Here is a 20,496-nt window from a genome sequence, read left to right on the forward strand (position 1 = left end):
GATATGGAAGTGCCACAGCAAGCACTGGATTTTACATTTATTTTCCTCAGAATTAAAGCTTTTAATGGAAACACAGGAAACGAACACAATTTGTCCGATTTTGATAACTATCTGTTTAATTGAAAATAACATTAATTATTAATCCCAAAGGAAGCAGCATCAGGAAGGGATCTTCTTGGTCTTTAGTTTATCCTCTAAGTTTGCAAAATACTTCATTTTTCCTAGAAGCTTCTTAGCTTCTTGAAGATCATCTGAAATGAAATAAACATTTTACAGAGGGAGAGCTGAATTTGCATTTTCAAAATGACTCTCAAGATTTCAATGACAGTACCTGTTTCAGTACCAAGAGCTGCAAGGACTCAGACACTATTAAAACCACGTTGCCTATTATTTTAATCTGGGATGGTTTGGGAGCACAACTCAGATGTTCCAAAAAAAACATGTAACAATGTAATTTTTGGAAAAGAAATAACTTCTGTAAAGTGGCTGCAATACTGACGCAGCCACTGGGCAAGACAAACGTTTTTGTTTTAAATGTGTGCAATTTAGACCAACTGACATAACGGAAAAATGCAAAAGAGCTGCAGTCCAGTCTGGATAGTGCCAATTCCAAACATGATATTGAAACAATTTCTCCTCAATGAAACAGTTGGAGGGGAACGATGGTTTATTACCTACTGACAAGGACAGATACAACACAGTCCTTCTTGTGGCACAGAGTAACAGATTATAACAGACTGTAACTCCTCACAGGCAGGCCCAGCCAGCACCACTTTTGATGTTTACAGTTACAACATCCCACCCCTCACAGCTGCAGCATTCTGAGATCTGGCACAGAAATACAAAGGTTTCTGCCCAGATTCAGAACAGTTCATTGGTTGTGGAATAAAGTTATGTTGGTTCTTGCACAGGAAACCCCCAAGACAGGCATCAGGACTTTCCCTGCTGCACAGCTTCCATGACAATGGAATCATTCCTGTCTTGTCACTGCACAGAACAGCACCCACTGCTCTGCTGCAGCTCCAAGGCTGCAGAACATTTCCCAGATTCCAGTGTAAAACCTCAGAATAGGCCTAAGTTTGATTTGATTTAGTGTGTTCTTCACAATATTCTGGGAAACACACTGTTTCTTAACCATTTGCATTCCCACTCAAAGTGATTATTTTGATGCAAAATGAATTAAATGGAACTTTTGTACTGGATTTTGCTTTTAATGCTGAATTCCTGAATCAGCAGAAAGATCAGTTTAGAAGCTCTTATTCTAAATACCACACAAAGAACCCTTGTTGATGTAGTATTTCTGTTCTATAGTTCAGGAAATATTTGCCAGTGAGAGAATGTGGGGCTTTAAGCATTTGATGGCAGCTAAATACTTCATAAAAACAAGTACCTCTTTCGAAAGCTGCAGTCAGCTCTCTGGTCAGTTCTTCTTGTTTAACTGCAAAACAAATTATTTAATTCACTTTTTGTTACATACTTAGTATATTTTATACCACTGCATTCCAACTGCCTGCAGTGGGAAACTTCATTACTAGTCTCAGTCTTTGGGAGCTAAGAGAGTTTTTCATAATACTGCTGTCAGTTTTAATTATAATTTCAAATTAAACAGGTTTACAGACAGCAATTCCAATGCACATCAATGGTCACTAACTTCCCAGCAGTCTAACTTATTTTTGGTCTATCAGTTTACCCTGCTAAGGTGAATTTTCTCCTGCTCTACTCAGTGTTTATTCTAACTATTCTAATTGCTTTTGGCATACTATGCTTTGTTATTGTAAAGAATTAAATGTATCAGTAAACCAAATATTGCCAATAATATAAAAAGAAAGTTGCTTGTGTAAGGACAATAACCACTTAATATAACAGTTGGTAAGTTGAAGAAGGTGAAAGACATACAATGTCTGTGTAAATGACATTATTTAATATCGTCAGACAAGCATTTTATTCAACTTCATTTTGAGAGGTTCTTTTTTTCTTTGGAACAGTTGACTTGCCCTGATCTGCTAAAGATTGAGTAAATTCCTTTTTCTAGTCTATATATACTTATTTTGCCATCAAAATGTTTGTTATCAAGATGTTCACAGATGTTCTCAAGCCAGATGTGATGATTAGATGCATAAATAGGTAAAGACCATACTGGGGAAGGGGACCAGGGCAGAAGCTCTTGCACTGGAATCAATTCCAGACTAACACAAGTTGGAGACATTACAAGAAACACACCAAAACAGATAAAAGCTTTCAAAAAGACTCTTGTATTACAGAAGACATAAATTAGTTCTGTACAAATGCCTCAAATAATAACCTACCTTTAATTAAAGTTTCAATTTCTTCAATGATATTCTCATTTTTTGACTCTGCTAATTTCTCATTAATTTCCATGATTTCCATGAGGAATGCTGAGTCTGCATCACAGTCTGTTTCTTGTGCTGGCTCCACTCCACTCAGCTCCAGCTGGCAGAGGAAATGGGAATTTGAAAATAAGCACTATTACATCTAATTCAATGGAAATTATTAAGTTTTTTAGAGGGGCGCACTTAGATTCATATCCAATAAACCTACAGTGTATTCCATGAAAAGTGCATAAACAGACTCGGTCTGAAAATTAACTTCATACACAGGCTGATCACAAAAATCAGCAATTACTGTAAGTCAAAAAATGTAACAAAGGCTGCCAAGGGCCAGACTGAAATTCCATATGAGCAACTGTAGCAAAACATGTGATGTAGGAAACAAATCAGTGTAATGTGAGCAGAAAAATGTTATGATAAGCTGATTAATTTTAGACAAACTTGGTTTTGATCTCCCTTCAGTCCCTGGTCATCTTCTTCTTCAGAGGAATGTGAATTAGCACGTTAATGATGAAGTGGAAGGTCTGGCCCCTCACAGCACCCCCAGCCCCTATGGTTAGTTACAGGGACACTGATAACACCTAACGGAGACCTTACTAGATAGAGGCCCCGGCTCAGAGGGTTCAGCAGGGTCTGGTAGGCCTTGTTGATCAGGGAAGAGTGTTGCTCAGAGTAGTACTGCTCTTTCTGCAAGGGGACGACAAACTTAAGTTAATAACAAGTGGCAGGACACACTTCGCTGCATACGGAAAACCAGCATCCCTAGACCAGTCCGTGAGTGAGACTGAGAGGGCTCTGTGGACCCGGGAGCAGCGTCACTGCACTCAGCTAAGACCTGACGAGCCGCAGCGGCCCCTCATCGTCCTCCTCCGCCGCAAATCCATGACAGCCTCTTGTAAGCACCGGGAGACAAACAGAGGCGAGTCCCCGCACTCCCCGAGCAGGAGAGAGGCGGGGGCTCGGCGCTGGGACCGCAGGTGTAGGGCGGGTTCCCTCGCCGGTCCCCGAGCCCCGCGGGCCCCGCCCGGCCTGGCCCCCCCGCCCGGCCCGGCGCTCACCGGCGGCCTCTGGCCGAAGCGGTCGGGGTGTACGGCGCGCTGCAGGCTCCGGAACCGCCGCTGCAGCTGCCGCGCGTCGATGCGGAAGGAGCGGTCACTGCGGGACACAAGGCGGGTGAGCCCCGCGGCCGGCCGGGCCCGCGGCCGCCCCGCCCGCACTCACCAGTCCATCAGGCGGAAGAGGTCGGGCCGCGGCGCCGGCGGCTGCAGGGCCCGGCAGGCGGGGCAGAAGCGCGGCGGCCCGTCGGTGGCGGGGAGCGCGGTGCCGCAGCTCCAGCACAGGGGCCCCGGGGCGCGGCCCAGCCCGGCCCCGAGCAGCGCCCGCCGCGCCCACCCGAGCCGGGCCCGCAGCGCCGCCCGCATCGCGCCCCGCTCCCGGCGGCCCCCGCGCGCCCGGCCCCTTATTGGCTCGGCCCGGGGCGCGCGCGGCGTGAGCCTCGTGAGCCCCGTGAGCCGTGAGTTCGGGTCCCGCTCCGGCCCGCGCTCCGCTCCGTCCTTCGCCCTCCCCTGCCCTCCTCTCCTCTCCCCGCTCCTCGCCGCTTCGCTCGGGAAGGCCGCGCGGCGCCGCTGGGTCCTGGGGCCGGGGTGCTCGGGCGGGCAGGGCAGGGCAGGGCAGAGCAGGACGGGCCGGGACGGGCGCTGAGTGAACCGGAGCCTGTCAGTGCCGCCCCGGGGTCCCGTCCGCGCCGGCCCGGCTCTGCCGTCTGAGCGTCCGGGAGCTGCTCAGAAGGTTGGATATGAGGGAAAATTCCTTTACTGGGGAGGGCTGCCCAGCCTTGGCACAGGCTGCCCAGGGCAGGGGTGAAGTCACCATCCCTAGAGGGGCTTTAACAGCCGCGGGGATGTGGCACCTGGGGACGGGGTCAGTGGTGGCCTTGGCAGTGCTGGGCGAGCGGCTGGACTCGATGGCCTCTCTCTTTTCCTATCCAAACGATTCCATGGTTCCGCTCCCTCTGCGGGCGGCTGTGCCAGCACCTCTACGAAGGGCCGCGGGAGCCCCTGGGCCTCGCCTGTAGAAAAGGACGTGGGAAGTAACTTGGGAGCTGTTGTGGGTTTTTTGGTTCATAATGAAAGGTAGGAAACCGCTGAAGAGATTTAAATTAGTCTGCGTTATACATCGAACGGTATGACAAACAGCTAAAATCCCAATAATATGGATGGTGAGCCAAGAAAGGAAGCAGAGGGGTGAGTGCCAGCGATCCCAGAGGCTGGAAGGCTCCAACAGCCCCGGTGAACGCGGATGTGTTTGAGGACGCCGGCTGTAGGGATGGGCTGGCTGTTTGTTAAGTGGGGAGGGAGGAAAGACACGCTGTGAGTTCCCGAGCTGTAACTGGGCAGGGAGGTGATTGCCGGCAGCTGCCAGGGGGCTGTGGTGGGTGTCTGGCAGGCTTTTGTACTTTCATTGTGTACAGGTGTGACAAGTCTGTTGGGCGCCTTCAAGAAAATGTACGTCGTTTTATAGTTCTTATTTTTGCCTTTCTAGTTTTTCCCTTAGTTTATGGGGACCGGCCGCGATCCCTCCTCCATGCGGGGATGCTCTCTCATAGCGCAGCCCGTGCCTGTGTGATCCAGTGCGAGGCCTGAAGTCCTCGGGAACAATCTGGGAATAAGAGTTAATTCTGTTTTAGAACCAGCAGAGGCCGCCCCACATTCCCTTCTGAAAAGAAAGCCATCCTGGTTTGCAAAATTCCTGGGGATTTACGTATAACCTGCACATGCACTCTTTGGTTGGAAGTTTTACTTTGAAGCCTGAGAATGGACTTGAACATTAATAGTACAGCTTGCTAGTTTTACTTTGCTGTAGTAATTGTTTGGTTTTTTTTTTTTTTTTTAACATCCTCTTTGAAGCCAACATGTCCCGAGAGACTGAAAGTGAAGTACAGCAGACTCAAGTTACCCAGTCATCACAGAGTTCCTCTTCCAGTGGGTCACAGAGTACTAGTCAGTCTTCCTCAAGTTCTGGGACCCTCAGTTCTTTGGACACTGTTCCCACTCAGGAGCTTGCATCGATCCCTGAGGACCAGGAACCTGAAGAGCTGGTTCCTCAGCCGTGGGGTCGACTCTTTGCACTTGCAAAAGGCTTCAGCAACTGTGGTATGTGCATACTGTAACAAACCTCTTGGTTTGTTTGTAGGACCTCAGGGAAGTTCTGAGCCGCTTAATAGACAGCAATGTCTTCTAATTTTTAAATTAAGTACAAACAAATTTAGGTATGCAACTTTTGCAATAACGTTTTATTCTATACATCCCAGTGTTTATATTGGGTATTTGGATACACAGATTCCATAGACTTAGAGAAATTACGGGATGTTCATGTTCTTTGTTACATGCTTCATTTTTCCATTTTATAACTTATTTTGTTATCATATGTGTCTATATTGCTGAGGGTGAACTGAAAGCTATTACTACTAAGGAGGGCAAAATTATTAAGAGCATAAAGAGGATAAAATTATTAAGGAATTTTACAAGGTGTCAATATTGCATGGTGCTTTGTCTGAATTAAGACAAATAAACTTGATGGTAGGGGAAGAATCTTGTCTCTGGTATCCTGCTCTAACATTTGGCATCATTCTGTAGTGCCATAGTTATTAACTTCCTGCAATGTTGTGTTCTGTCTCTGCTGTGCCTTCCCCTCCTCTGCAGACTGTGTGAATGATGAATACTGGTTTGGGAGAGACAAAAGCTGTGATTACAGTTTTTCTAAGCTAGGATTGTATGAGACTGGCTTCTATGAAAACTATAGCAAGAAGCACTTCCGAATTTTCAGGGTAAGTGCTGGAAAGGTTCACTGTTTCTCTGTCTTGGCATAATTCAAAAAGTGTCTTTGGGGCAGAAGTCCTAAAGATATTAAAGTATCTTCAGTGTTGACTCCTTTAACACAACTCTTGGCAATGCCCCACTCACCTGGTTTATGAAATAACCTAAGTAGTCTCATCTCTTGAGCCAACAATAGTAAATTTCTAGTCTGTCATGTCTTCACTGTGAAGTCATTACTTCTTTACTTTCATCTTTGCTGGTTTTTTTTCTCTTTGAGGAAATGGGTCCCAAAAATTCCTATGTTGCCTACATTGAAGACTATAGTGCAAATGGAACATTTGTGAATAAAGAGCTTGTTGGAAAAGGGAAGAGGCTTCCACTGATTCACAACTCTGAAATTGCACTGTCTCTACAGACCAATAAGGGTAAAATGTACTTTTACTTGAGTAAGTTCTTTACATGTTGACCAGGAGGTTGTTTCTGCACTGATTTGAGTTTGTTTCTTGGGAGCTGCTTCATGAGGGCTGTTAAAACACAGCTATGGATAGGTGTTTTAGTACTTGCATAAAAATTATCCATATCCACATCAAACCTAGGAAAAAAAACTAAAAAAGAAAGCTGAGAGGAATCTGCATCAGATAGCACCTTACTAGAGTATAAACTTCTGTAGTTGCTTTTGTATTTTTAAAATGCTTTTGGGCTTCAGTAGCTGTGTATGTGGTGGTAGAAACAGGGGAGACAGACTATTAAAGAAAAGTTGAAAATCCCCCCAGATACCTAACAGGATGCTGCATAATAAATAGGAAATCCTCTCAAAAATTAGCAGAGCTGGTTGCATATATTTGGGTTTTCCTCTAGCAGGCATTTTTTCAGTCATGTTGTTGACTATAAAAGCTCGGGAAAACAGCTTTGTTTCTTACAACAAAATTTTAAAGTTAATAACAGAAAAATGATCTCCACTTGTCTTCCCAGTGTTTGTATTTTCTGATCTTACGGTGGATGATCAGATGACATTTCCTAGAGAATTGAGAGAGAAATATATCATCTCAAAGACTTTGGGAAGGTAAGCATCCTTCTTTCCTCAGTAGAAGAAAAATGAAAACAGGAATTTTGGCTTTATCCCAGTAATTGGCTTGGGGTTTGCAACCTGCCATCAGTGGTGAAAACCAGTTTTCGTTTTGTTTTGTAGAAGATAACAAAGTTTGTGAATTCTTAGCAAGTTTTTAAAGTTTGTATATTAATTTGCCCAGTTACTGGAAGTAGAAGGAGCTTTACCTTGGAATACAGATTTCTACAACATCACTGTTAAGGCCTTCAGACAGAAATGGAAAGAACTGTCCAGGAAAAAGGAGAGAGAGGTTATTTTAAGAGGAGCCTATTTTTTTCTCTTGTGGAAACAGTTGGTCAGTGAAGAATTTGGGGGTGAATGGTTGAGTAGAAACAAATCTGAGCGGGAAATACAAGAATTTCTTTCTGCAATGTAATTGCAGTTTAGTAAAAACACAAGTATTGTCGTATCTGTTCTTCAGATTTGTGCAGCCTGGTGTCGAGAGAACCCTTCCTAGGTACTCTTCCCCTAAATGCCTTTGGGTGAAGGAAATGCTGACAGCTTGTCTGTCATATTTGCCCCTACCCTTGGTGCCAACAGACCTGTTGCTTTGTGTATTTACTCCTGCAGTTCTGAATGAGCGGCCCTTGACAACACTTGCTGTTTAAACAGGCTTCCTAACTGCTGAATGCTTCCTGAAAGGGGCATGTTTTAGAAAGCCAGAAAGCAGCAGCTCCAAATTGTGTGGAATACAACGCTTTCATTTGTCTGTGCTTGTTACACAGATTTTTGACCAGTGTTTGTAAGCATTGACATAGCTGTGCTCTCATGTTAGTGGCGCCTGTGGAGAAGTCAAACTGGCGTTTGAGAAGAGCACTTGTAACAAAGTGGCAGTGAAGATCATCAATAAACGGAAGTTTGCGGCAAGCGGCCTGAGAGAGGCAGTGAGTGTTTTGTTTGTCTGTCTGTCTGTCTGTCTTGGCCATCTTACAGTGGCCTGGAATATTTGCTAACTTCTCTGACTGCCCAGCTGTCTTCAACTAAGGAGGATTTTCTTACTTAATACAAGAAATGCAAATGCCTTTTGGTCTCATAGCGTCTCCAGAATTCTGTAGGAAATGCTTACTTTCATTCTTTGGCCGCATTCCATTGTGTTCATAATGTGGGACTGTTAATGGGATGTGTACAGAGGGTGGTGTGGAGTCTTGTGGGGGTTGGTTTAAAGGGCAATACAGGTATATACGTGACAGTATTTTTTTGGGTTTTGCGGTTTGGAAATTAGTTGGGGATTTCTAACCCACAGTGAAATTACATGTGTGGAGCAATATCTTGCTCTTGATGGTTTATTTAATTCACTGAAGGCATCTGATCGGTTTATGGCAAAAGTTTGTATATTATGATCACTTAAGAGTAGCAAGGGGCATGATGGCTTTTCTGGTGTTGTCTTTTGTTTCTGATGTGTCTTATTTCAGAACAGCACTGTCTTACCCAATACACTTGATTATTTTAACAGAACCCAGCTTTTAATATCGATACAGAAATTGAAATTTTGAAGAAAATAGATCACGTGAGTGTTTCTGTACATTGTTATTCCCTTTTGCTTCTTACTGTATGTACTTGTGTAGTTCACTGACCTTAGTGTAGAAACTGAAGATGAATTTTATCTGTTCAGAAATGTGTTAAAGGAGGCATATGCTTTTCATGTAAATTACTGAATGGGTCTTTTTTCTTCTTTTAATTATATTGTGACTTTGCAGATTTCAGATTTTAAAAGTTTGTATAAATGAGATGTAAATTTGAGAAGAAACTTAACAGGAGACGTTTCAACCTGAACCACTGTTGTAGAAATCTTTCCTTGATGCGAGTTTTTATAAATGCCATGAGATAACCAAATATAAAGATTAGTTTTGACTGGCAGTTTCTTGAATTTGTATCCCCTCTTTTCTCTGCATGTAAAATAGACAAAATATTGAGGGGATCATAACTCAGAACCGGAAAAACAAGGATTGTGTTTACTAAAGTCTGGGGTGTCGCTAGCCACTTGTTTCAAGTGTTGGTTTAAGTGACATGGTTGAAATACTGCAGTAGGAGCTTTAGTAGTAATTTTTACAAATAATTCTACTTTTTTTGTGTGTCTCTGTTTGTGTTCCCTTTTCTGTTAGCCTTGCTTAATCAAGATCAAAAACTTTTTTGAAGCAGAGGATTACTACATTGTTTTGGAACTGTAAGTAAATTGTTTGAAAGTACATGCATAAAATGAAATGTTTTTCATAGCTACAAAGAATGTGTGTAGTTCTGAACTGTGGGAGGGTTGTTTGTTTTATTTTTTTCTTCTTTTGCTGACCTTCAGTGTTCTGTGAAACTTCTGTAAGATTAAGAGCTAGGATAACCAGGAGAAAGTCACACTTTGTAGGCACTTGCTGCCTAGACGTTGTTTGCTGTGCTGCTGTTGTGAATGGCTGCTACTTTTTTGATTTTGGAGCTTGTAAGAGGTGGCTGATCAAAAATCATGTAACAACTGCTAGTGAGGATTTGAGAGTGACTCGAACTCAGCAGTGCATGTACTGTGTTTAGGATGTTGCTCACTCATTTCAGAAACATATTCTTTCTCTGTAGACAAATGTTTTGGTCTTAGTCCTGTCTAATGAGACGAATCTTTTGGAAGTCATGTCTTGACTTCTTACCTGCCTTTGTTTTAGGATGGAAGGAGGAGAATTGTATGACAGAGTGTCAAGGCCAGTCAAGATGAAAGAAGCTACCTGCAAGTTGTATTTTTATCAGATGCTGCTGGCAGTAAAGGTACATAATCGTGAATTCTATCAAGAAGAAATATGGTTATGCATATGAATATCAGTAAGATGAATTTTTCTGTCACTTGTCATTTCTGAAACCCATTCAAGCAATCAGCACAGCATTCTTAACAATTTGGTTTAACAAGAGAAATGGAAAACCAGAATTCCTACAAAAGCAACACAGATGCCTGAGATGAAGAAGTGTAACTTCCCAGAGAATGGGAAGTATGTAATACATGGCCAGGTCTGCACACTGAGCTGGCAGTGAGATTTGTCATTTGAAGCATCGTGATCTCTAAGGGTTTTTTTGTTTCTTTGTGTTTTTTTTTTGTTTTGTTTTTTTTAAAGGGAGAGTTGTAAGCTGGGGAGCTTTAAATGCCTCTTACACAGCTGTTTCCGTTATCCTGCCATTGCCGTGGGAAAAATTGGAAAACTTACATTTTAAAACAGGTTAATAGTCTGTTTTTCCTTAATTGTCTATATTTATATGTCTAGTATCTTCATGACAATGGAATTATACACCGAGACCTAAAGCCAGAAAATGTGCTACTTTCATCTTCTGAAGAGACGTGTCTCATAAAGGTAAGAAAACTTACATTTCATGTTAATGGAGAAATTTTGGAGTATTCCTTCCCATTCTCTTTTTTTTTTTTTTTTGCCTTCCAATAAAGTGTAATTCTTGGATTACACGCAGCATTCCCACAAGGTGTATGTGACAAGACTTTTTTTTTGTGTTTTATTCTTTTATGGGGGTGGGGGTTGTTTTTCTTTTTTTCCCAGAGAAAGCATTGAATAGATTTGCATGGTAAAGTGGTTATTTTTAAAGTAATCTCTTCTATTAAGAGATTCTGTGGTTGTCCTTTTACATCTAAGTTTGAGAGTACTTTTTGCTGGTGTAAAGTGGGATCTTCTGTCATATTTCTCTCTCTTCCTCCTCTCCCATTCTCACTTAAAACTCAAAGAAGTTTGGGTAACTTTTGTTCATAGTCATGTACTGGAACTGGCTTGGAAGAAAGAAACTTGATGTTACTTCCTGATCTATGTCGACAATGTGATGTGTTCTAGCCCAGTCCATCCTAATTTGTAATGTGGTGTTACCATTTTTAAATACAAGATTACAGATTTTGGACAATCCAAGATTCTTGGAGAAGCTTCTCTTATGAAAACATTATGTGGTACTCCCATGTATCTTGCTCCTGAGGTTCTAAATTCACTTGGGACTGCTGGATACAGCCGAGCTGTGGACTGCTGGAGTTTAGGAGTTATTCTTTTTGTATGGTAAGATACTGTGTAGATGTACCTTCACTGGGCAGTCTTTGACATATATGGCTTGAGACGTGGCAACTTCAGTACCTATATTAGGAAGTGAAAGTGTATTTAAAACTTCACACGTGTGAAAACACTGTGATAGCCTTTAAAATGTGTGATTTCGGTGTTTCATGTGCTATGACGAAATCTGTGTTACTTAACGTTGTTTTCTTTTATATAGCTTGTGTGGTTATCCACCATTCAGTGAGCAAAATACTCAGCTCTCTCTGGAAGAACAAATCACTCGTGGAAAGTACACGTTCATTGCAAGAGAATGGAAGCACGTGTCAGACACGGGTATGACTCCAGCACAGTGGGTAGCAGAACATCAACCTCTTCTCTTGTAGTTCTTGCTTTCCCTTATCTTCCTTTCCAGCTATATGGCACATTGTGGGTTAATATGTTTAGTTTTTAAAGTAGTATCTTAATTTTTTTTAAAGTTCATGGTTAAAGCATTAGAAAGAGGAGATACATTTTCGTTGAAGAGATTTCTTAGTAATATTTAGTGTCATTAACCACAGAAGTATAGCATTTGTGGGCACATATATCTATTTTTCCTCTTTCCACTTCTTCTTCTGACTTTATCAAGCTGGTCTACAGACTTTGCCTTGCCTAAAGATTCTTAAAGTGTTGAGCCAAAAATATCAGGAATTTAAGGAATATGAGTTAGAACTCCAAAAAACAAATGTTCCAAGAGAGTAATTTCATGGTGCTAGACTTGTAGCTGAAACTGTCAGTCACATTTGTGGAATCAGCTATTATGTTTGGCCCACTATAAGCTAAGAAGTCTGCAAAATGGAGTTTCTGCATAGTAAACTGCGATGATAGCTACTGCTTTCACGCTTTTACTTTTTTCAGGACACTTTATGTGAACAAAATAATTGTAGTATTTGCCTTGGATACTCCTTTATATGTGCAGAGAAGTTTCTAATAAGTGATGCTGTCATTCTTTGCCTAATAAACTTACCAAATATAACTCCTTCCTGAATAATTTGAAGCATATTCAATAATAAGTCAGACATGTATGAGAACAGAAATTATGATAAGGTTGTACATAGTCCTACTGGTATGTATTTAGAATAATCAGAATGCAAAGTAAATCTTGCCAAAATTCCCTTAGAGGAAATTTGGAATAATAAAATATGACATAAATGCTGTATTTTCAGTGTGCCTAATAAGCAGGTTCCTAAGAAAATGAAGTTTATGTTGAGCATACATGTGTCTGTCTCTTCTCTCCCACCTTCCCAGATGGACAATCTGCTTTCCAAGACACAGTAAACCAGGAAATTAAATAAAGCTGTCTTTGCTTTTCCACAGTAATACTGAAGCTTTTAGGAAAGTGTATCAGGGTGAGTTTGAAAGGATGCTGAGATAGAAAACCAAGATACCGTTGAAAAACTCAAGAATAAACCCCATATTTATTACAAAAGTGGCCAAATAAACGAGAACCCAAGAGAAAGAGAACAATAAGAGAAGACGACACCCTACTCACGCAGGTGTCAGAAAGGAAGTTACCTTACCCACTCCCAATATCAGAGAATCCTCTACAGCAGCTGCGTTTTTTGGAGGGGTGATGGCTCACACGTGCAGGTGTCCCCACTACAAACAAGTGGTCCTTCGTGTGAAGCAAAAATCACCCCCAAAAACCCAGCTGACTGCTCTTATACCATTAACTGATTGCATCTGTCCAGGCAGGTGTGGCCAGTACTGCCCAGACAGAGGTTCTCAGTCTGCCCCCTTGGTTACATAAGTGTACCCGTTCAGGGCATGCCTGAATACTTTGGGATTCCTCTCTCACATACGCTGTTTAACTCAAGGGGTCTTATCTATTTGGGTCTAGGGGCTTTACTTCATCTTCTCCTCTTCAGTTTCTCCTTCAAATGTCCTGAACAGAACACCAGTTAAAACAGTTTATACAAGAAACTTTCTCTGCAAGGACAAAGCTCCCATTTATCAGTGAACTTGGCAGGCAAAGAACAAAACTTTTCACAGGTGGCTGGCCCAAACACAGGCCAAAAAATATCAACGTTCCCCGATACAGAAAGTGCTCAGTCTCCTATGCATGCTCAGAACATAAATTGTGGACATGCTCAGTATATCTAGTGGTAACTTTGGTATGTTGAGAAGTGTTGTATCGTGTGCATGTGAAGGAAAGATGGTTGCAGTCTGCAGCCCTCCCTATGCATAGAAAAAAGAAAAGTGATCTGCCCAGCCTGTATTTTTGGGCATTGTTCTGAAGGGGTATCAGACACATTGTTGCATGTAGCTTTGGTGTAGGCTTATTTCAGGTAATGAATGTATCGATCATATGTCAACCAGCTCTCTTTATTGTTTTAGCTCTGGATCTTGTGAAGAAGCTGTTGGTAGTGGATCCATGCAGACGTCTTACCACAGAGGAAGCCTTAAAGCATCCTTGGCTTCAGGTTGGAATTGAGTTTTAACTGAAATACAGCAAAGCTGAGTTGTTGGGGGGATACTCTGTTGATGTGAACTCAAAGGCAGTTCAGTAGCCTGAACGTTGTGAAGTTTTGTTGATGCAGTGTAATTTGCTTTTGCAAGGAAGCAGGCTTAAGCTCTGACTTAAGATCACACTTGTTATTGCCATGAAGCCAAAGAACTGAAGCTCTCCTTGCCCATCACTGTATCCCTCCTGTGGCATTCTCCCCAGCAGCAGGGTCAGGAACACATTACACCTCTGGTGAACAGTATTGTCTTTACAAGTCAGCACGGAAAAACCCTATGCGACCAGGTAATGCCTGTTAGCCCTCTGATGATTTTGGGTATGCTAGGGAATTTTTCAGATATTAAAAGTAAGCATCTTCTCCAAACAGTATTTAATTTTTACAGATTTATTTAAACCAGTAGTGCTTTCAAATAAGTGTTTTCAATACATGTGCTGTTTACTCCATTCTTTGCTAAAATCTACAGCTTTAAAATTTAGTTAGCTGCTTAAACCTAAGTACTACTCAGTGGAAATGTCCTACCTACATTTAATAAAACAGGTGCTTAATAAAACATTTCTCAAAAGCATATAAATAATTGCTGTTTCTGCCTCTTAAAACTTCACTGAGGTCTTATGAATGGGACTTAGTTTGGTTGCATGCTGAAGAAAACACTCAGGTGTTTGTTAAATAAATGGAAAAATATTTATCTTATCCATTAACTCAAAGGTAGCCACGGTCAAATCAGGTGATGCTGGAAAAGAAAAACAAGTCAAAATTCTATATCAAATAAAATGAATGTTCACATCACAGCCTTTGTGTTAGGACTTAAGAACATAGTTAAACAAAAAAGGATATACTGCAACACTCCATTGCTTAGAAAAAGGAACCCCTCCCCTGCCTTCCCCCAAGAAACTTAGTAACAACAGCTGAAATCCTTAGGAGCGCAGTGATTGTTATTTCTAATTGTCTCTAGCAGTGAATGTCCCATTCACTTCTCTTGGAGTTTCCCATTCTTTGTTTTTCTCTTAAATATTCTGTCTACTACTTGGCTACTGTTTTTTTTTCCCCAGGATGAGGATATGAAGAGTACATTTCAACAGCTACTTGCTCAGACACGTGCCAGTATGAATCCACCACAAACATCAAAAATGGTATGTGTAATAGATATTTGAAGATTAATATCTGAGGCACAGAGAAATTAGACTTTGAAGTAAGCTGTAATAAGAAAATCAGTTAATTTTGAGACTTTAAAGAAGTGTGCCCTTGGGCTGTATGTGGCAGCCTGCTGGTTATCTCTGCTTCCTGAGGAGCAGCAATGGACTTCCGTGCTTTGTCCACACTTGTTTAAATGTATGGAAACAGTCTCCTAGGCTTCAAAGAATGATCCATATATTTAGAATAAAATTGTTGAACGTATATATTTTTTTAATGGTTCAAGTCACTAATGTTTAGTGTTCAAGGAAAAATTCTCATGTTAGTGCAAATTTACGATGGCATTGTGCCATTCATTACCAGATGCTAATTAAGTGAATTGTAAACAGTAGCTGTTTCAAGCTGGGAGCAATGTCTTATATGAGAAGGCTCAAATATAATTAGATGTATTTTGGTAGAGAAATGGGTTAGTCATGCTGCTTTTTTGGTCAGAGAAAGGAGACACTGGCCATCACTTGTAATTCTGGAGCAAGCAGAACAGTCAGGCTCTGTCTTGCCTGGTTTCTGTAGCCATCCTGCTGCATCTTTCTTTTAGCCAACCACAACGAGAAAGCGTCACCATGAAAATGAGGAAGAATCTGGCCCTTCTAAGCGAACTGCTCCTTCTACATCGTTTCAGAAAATGAGGTGAAAAAGAAGTGAAAGTGACTTTTGTTAATGACAGCTTTTTGTATGGAAAGCAGATTTTTTTTTTTTATAAAAATTTAATAATGGAATAACTGTTGAAGATACAATTTCCAAATAAAAATAACTTTGTAAGACTGAAGTGACTGCTGTGCATGCATGATACTCTGCACAAATAGTCACGTTCTGGTCCATCCAGCTGTCTGACTCAAGGAAAATACCAGAAAAACTCCTGAACTGAGTTACTAACCATTTTCAGGCTAGCTTCATCCTCACCTACATTCTTTGTTTCTTCTCTTCCAGTTTTTAGGTTAGGCATGGAAATAATGCTTAGTCCTCATAGATGAGAAAGGAATACTAGGTTTGTTGAGCTTCTGCCTGAGACATGCCTGACACAATGCTGCCCACAGACTTCTGAGGACACTTAGGCTATTCAGTTGGGATGTAAAACTACCGAGGGAGCTTGAGTTGCTCTGGGCTTCAGGTAAAGCTCTACAGTAAATGCTGGGCTGGGCAGACTCACAGCATCCTGCTCTGGGAAGGGGCTGCCAAAGCAAGAGTTACCATCTGCATGGTGTTTCTAAGATGCGTATTCTACCTTTGTTTCCCAGAAGAGGGACGAGTAAGAGGAAACATGATAACAAATGATGAAAGGAAGTTCCTGCCAGGGAAGAGCCAGTAATTGACATGAGAGAGAAACAGTTTTTAATTTGCTTGCCTGATAAGTGAAAATTTTCAACTGTGTACCTTTTACTAAAGGATATTAATTTTATTATTCACTGAGACAACAGTTTAGTAACTCTGTTCTCAAATCTGCATCTTCTAGTTAAAGGCATCTACTGCAAGTTCATTTGGAAAAAAAAGCCATAATGGGTTATGGAATAAACCCATGTCAGGTAGGAATATGACATCCATGAGTCAGGTTTTCCCATATGTGCCTATTGCAAAGGTCTTGTGTGTTTCGATATATTTGATATCAACCATTGCTAATGATAAAATGCCAGTTCTTATACATTGATATCTTTCTCAATGAATCAGATGGAGAACATCCATGGGCATCTGCATGGAAACAGCACTACTGGTTCTGATCCAGACTGGAATGCAGATACTGGGGTGCTAGAACAGATAAAGGCATATCTGTCCTTGAGGATGTGCCCTTTCTTGTGGACACCCATGAAAGACTGGCTTATTTAGATTGAAATAGAAGACACTTGTAATTTATTCCTCTATCTTTTTTTTACATCCTGCAGTTGTTAGATAATCTGTAACTGCTTTGCTTGGATCCTTTCCTTGGGTCATGACTAAGACCTGCTTTTCTAATGATGTCTTAATTTTAATCTCCCTAATTTGATGACAAACCTTTGGGCTGCTGGCCATGTGTTCATCATTTTATTGCAGAAAGCTTTCTGAAGTTTCAGGTTCTTATATCTTTTTTCTGTGAAAGAGTAAGTTTGGGAAGTATTACTAAATTTCACTACAGTAAAGTGGCATCTGATTTTCACTTAGAGAAGAAATGATTATTTCTTTATTACGTATTACTCACAGCACAAGAGTCTACAGCATAATCCATCCGCCTGGTCATTTCAAGGGGCAGAAGGGGTCACAGCATTTGGAAGGTTTGGGCTAGCGAAGGTGCTGAGCCCCGCTGTACGCGGGCAGAGTGGTGTCGGGAGTGACCAGTGTCACGGCCTGCGGTGGGATAGGGAGCTCCGCTTACCCTCGAGCTCAGGCCGCCGCTGCCTTTGGGCAGGCAGAGCCGTATCCTCCGGGGGACGGGGCCCATCCGCGGGGACCCGACCGCTGCTCTGCCGTGCGGCCCCTGCGGCCGGGCTCGCCCCCGGCCCCGACAGAGCCTGACAGAGGCGCGGCTGAGCAGCTGCCCCGAGCCCGGGGGCGATCCGGGGCTGCAGCCGCAGGACGTCCGGCGCCGTCGGGCGGGGGTGCCTGGGGTCCGGCCGGAGCCGAGCCCAGCCCCGGGGCGGGGCCGGGGCAGTGCCGGTCCCTCTGAGCCGGGCCCGGAACGTGGCGCCGGGGGCCGGAGCGGGATCGGCCCCCGGAGGAGGAGGAGGAGGAGGAGGAGGAGGAGGAGCGCCATGGAGCAACAGGCGCCGCCGTCCCCGCCGGGGGCCGTGGCGGGGGGCCGGGCTCGGCGGGAGCGGGACGCGGAGCCTGCCCGGGTGAGTTGACGCCGGACGGGCGGCGCTGGAACGGCCGGGAAGGCGGGAAGGAGCCGCCGGGCCGGGCCGGACGCGGGCGGCGGAGGGAAGTTGCGGGGCGGGGGGCTGTCCCGGCACGGAGCGGGAACACGGAGGGGGCGCAGGCCCGGCGGCCCGAGGCGCCGTGAGGGGCCGGGCGGCGGCGGGGCAGCTCCCCGGCGGGGCTCCGGGGCCGCCAGGCCAAACACTCGGCTGCCTTCGCTACGGGCTCCCTGCGGGGCCGTTCGCGGCCCCGCTTTCTTTAGCCCCGGGCCCGGCGGAGCGCGGCGGGCGGGGGTCCCGGCGGGTCCTGCCGCGGAGCGGAGGGGCCGGGCCTGCCCCCAAACGCCGGAGCGGGACCCGCGCGGGCTCAGAGCTCGGCTGTCGGCGCGGGCATTGTGCTCCCTCCGGGCGCCCCGGTAAGCAAACCCGAAACTTAACTCGTTAAAATCTCCGAAGTTTGACGGTAAATGTGTCAGGTGTACTTTGCAGCGCTACAGAGCTCCAGACCCTGCTGCAGTGGCACAGGCAGACACCTTCTCAGGCTGGCTGTGCCTCGGCTGGGCACGCCGGCCGCTGGGAAAGTTGTCATCAACTCGATGGTAAGAGCTTTGTTACTGAGAGAGCTCGGAATCTGGAGATTCGATTCAGTTCGTGCATCTTGGATGACAGCAAATGTCATGAATGTGGCTCTGCCCATGCACTGGCACAGAGTGGCGATCAAGGGTGAGAGGTATTATCCCAATCAGCAGCCTGCACTCCTCTAGTTTGATGTTGCAGCCATAGAGATGCTACTGGTTGTCCCCAGTGAACAGAGTTGAAACAGCTGGATGCCTATACCTTCTTGTCCTTGTCCTTTTTTTTCTTGGAGCTGTTCATGTTTATTTTTGGATGTCTTTCACTTTTCTTCGAGGTTTTTATAATCCTAGATAATACCATCCCTCCTCTGCTTTCTTCTGGCGTGGAACAAGAACTCTTCAGGTGCTAATGGAACCCTTTATAGGCTCTTTGAAAAGGGTTTATTGATAAGTCAATGAGTGGGTGTAGCTTGAATGTTAAAAGGTTTTTGTCAGCAGTAGGGTTCCCTTTTTGGGAGGGGAGTGTTATCTGACCTAAACACACAGTCACATGTTCTTGGTGGTTCTATGTTGTACTAATGTATAAGACTACTGATGATTATTAGTGACAATCATCATTAATGATTATTGTTATTTGTATGTAATCTGTACAATCCAAATCTCAGTTTTCGAGAGGTGGAATCCTCTGCACCAGCAGTCTGCGTGTGTGGATTTCTGTTGGAAATGGATCAAGTCGTCTTTTCTGGCTGCTTCCCTGTATCCCATTATCCCCCTCCTGACTGAAACAGAAAACCTTCCTTGTCCAGTGCTTGTCCTTTCCTCCCTGCCTGGATACCAGTTGCCTCCATGACAACTGGGCAGATCCATACTCGAGATGGAGCTTTGTAGTGAGAGGTTGCAGGTAAGGTACCTGTTACCTGCGTATCAGTGGGTGCTGGGGTTGCCTGTGTGCTGGCAGAGCTGCACTTATGGTGGCACATGTTCCTTCAGAGACAACAGCTGGACTGCAGGAGTGGAATGGTTTGTTGCAGACAGCAAAACCCAGGGAGCAATAGCCCTGCTGCCCTAACAGGTGTTCCTCGAGTGAGGTTCCTGTTCAGGCCTGGCTTTTGCTGCATTCCTGATTCATCACTCCCTCCCTTCTGGCTCTGTCTCCCTGTGGCTCACTGACAGGCCAGAGGGACAGGTCTGTTTTCTCATTGATAATTTGCAATTAAATTATTATTAATGATAACTAAATTGAGTATTTTGGACTCCTTTGGCTTATGCTAGCTCTCTCTTTTACATTAATGATGTAAGATAGATCTCTTCAAGCTCAGTGCTGGTAGCTCACAATTGCTTCTCATTTTTAAAAGAAGATTTAGAAAAAAACCTTTTCTATAGGAAATTTTGTATAAGCTCCAGTTAAAAAAAATCTGTTTCCTTCCTGTTGATAAGTTCATACTGAAACTATTTTTGTCTCCAATTACAATGCAAAATCAAAGTAGTAAAATATTTGCAGAACAATATGCTCCAGAAGGTTAGACGTATATTCCATTAGGAAATTTATTAAAATGTGGGGGTTTAGTAAAATAGTGCTGTAAATTACGATTTTATGTTCAAGTTGTTTGTTCTTTTTGATTTATTTATGCTTTTAAACAAGTTGTAGCTTTTTATGATGTATGATTTTCTGTGAAAATCTAAAAATTCCTCATAGAATTTGGTGAGGGTTTATTTTTTTTTTTTATTTTGAAGTTTGACTTCTATTTTACCTCATACATTGTGAAACTCTAACCTGGAGTTTTATTTCCCCTATAATGTAGATTTATCAGAGGAAACTGAAGCCTGGGTTGTCAGGACGGTATTTACTGGCACTGGTGGGAGTGCTTCAGGCTGCAGGAGCTGTGAGGTGCGATGGCCTGACAACTACACAGAGTTGGTGCTGAATGTTAAACCCGCAGGACACTGAAAATGGCAGAAGCAGCAGAAGTTTGTAGGGTTTCCTTCATTCTGCTGTTGATGTGGAGAAGGTGCCTGTAGCAGCGCTGAAGGGTGCTGGGAGGTGGCCCAGGGTTTGTTGTCGTAGAGGCTCCAAAGCGCACAGGCAATTGCAGCCACTCTTCCACTGACAGAGCCGTGTCCCCAGGGGCTGT

At 43.6% G+C, this 20,496-nt stretch overlaps 3 protein-coding genes across 7 annotated transcripts in view; 2 read left to right on the forward strand and 1 right to left on the reverse strand.

The window, feature by feature from the left end:
• Positions 1-89: 89 nt before the first annotated feature.
• HSCB (HscB mitochondrial iron-sulfur cluster cochaperone) lies at positions 90-3,778 on the reverse strand. Its single transcript, XM_050318470.1, has 6 exons — positions 3,570-3,778; positions 3,407-3,503; positions 2,946-3,035; positions 2,307-2,451; positions 1,391-1,438; positions 90-251 (listed from the first exon to the last, which is right to left on the reverse strand). The coding sequence occupies exons 1-6, from the start codon at positions 3,767-3,769 to the stop codon at positions 160-162; spliced, it is 672 nt and encodes a 223-aa protein (XP_050174427.1). The 5' UTR covers positions 3,770-3,778; the 3' UTR covers positions 90-159.
• CHEK2 (checkpoint kinase 2) lies at positions 3,478-15,563 on the forward strand. 4 transcript variants are annotated; one of them, XR_007629278.1, is made up of 15 exons: positions 3,478-3,521; positions 5,255-5,500; positions 6,050-6,174; positions 6,441-6,588; positions 7,136-7,226; positions 8,047-8,155; positions 8,725-8,778; positions 9,374-9,435; positions 9,911-10,010; positions 10,499-10,585; positions 11,118-11,281; positions 11,493-11,608; positions 13,649-13,734; positions 13,983-14,906; positions 15,503-15,563. XR_007629278.1 is itself a non-coding variant. In XM_050318465.1 (14 exons), exons 2-14 carry the CDS (start codon positions 5,260-5,262, stop codon positions 13,916-13,918), a joined length of 1,431 nt encoding a protein of 476 aa, XP_050174422.1. In that variant the 5' UTR covers positions 3,478-3,521; positions 5,255-5,259; the 3' UTR covers positions 13,919-14,096. The 4 variants fall into 4 exon arrangements, 2 of the variants coding, with proteins under 2 accessions (XP_050174422.1, XP_050174421.1); XR_007629279.1 differs by lacking the exon at positions 15,503-15,563 and adding an exon at positions 12,560-12,660 and having other exon boundaries at positions 14,826-14,856; XM_050318465.1 differs by lacking the exon at positions 15,503-15,563 and having other exon boundaries at positions 13,871-14,096.
• Positions 15,564-17,669: 2,106 nt separating this feature from the next.
• TTC28 (tetratricopeptide repeat domain 28) overlaps positions 17,670-20,496 on the forward strand; it is a 122,076-nt gene continuing 119,249 nt past the window's right edge. For both annotated transcript variants that reach the window (XM_050318420.1, XM_050318421.1), the window contains exon 1: positions 17,670-17,768. In XM_050318420.1, the coding sequence (XP_050174377.1) occupies positions 17,685-17,768 (84 nt within the window). In that variant the 5' untranslated portion in view covers positions 17,670-17,684. The remainder of the gene's footprint in view (positions 17,769-20,496) is intronic.

Source organism: Myiozetetes cayanensis, unplaced genomic scaffold (assembly GCF_022539395.1).
Source record: "Myiozetetes cayanensis isolate MyiCay16 unplaced genomic scaffold, myiCay2020 scf21, whole genome shotgun sequence".
Taxonomy (NCBI): domain Eukaryota; kingdom Metazoa; phylum Chordata; class Aves; order Passeriformes; family Tyrannidae; genus Myiozetetes; species Myiozetetes cayanensis.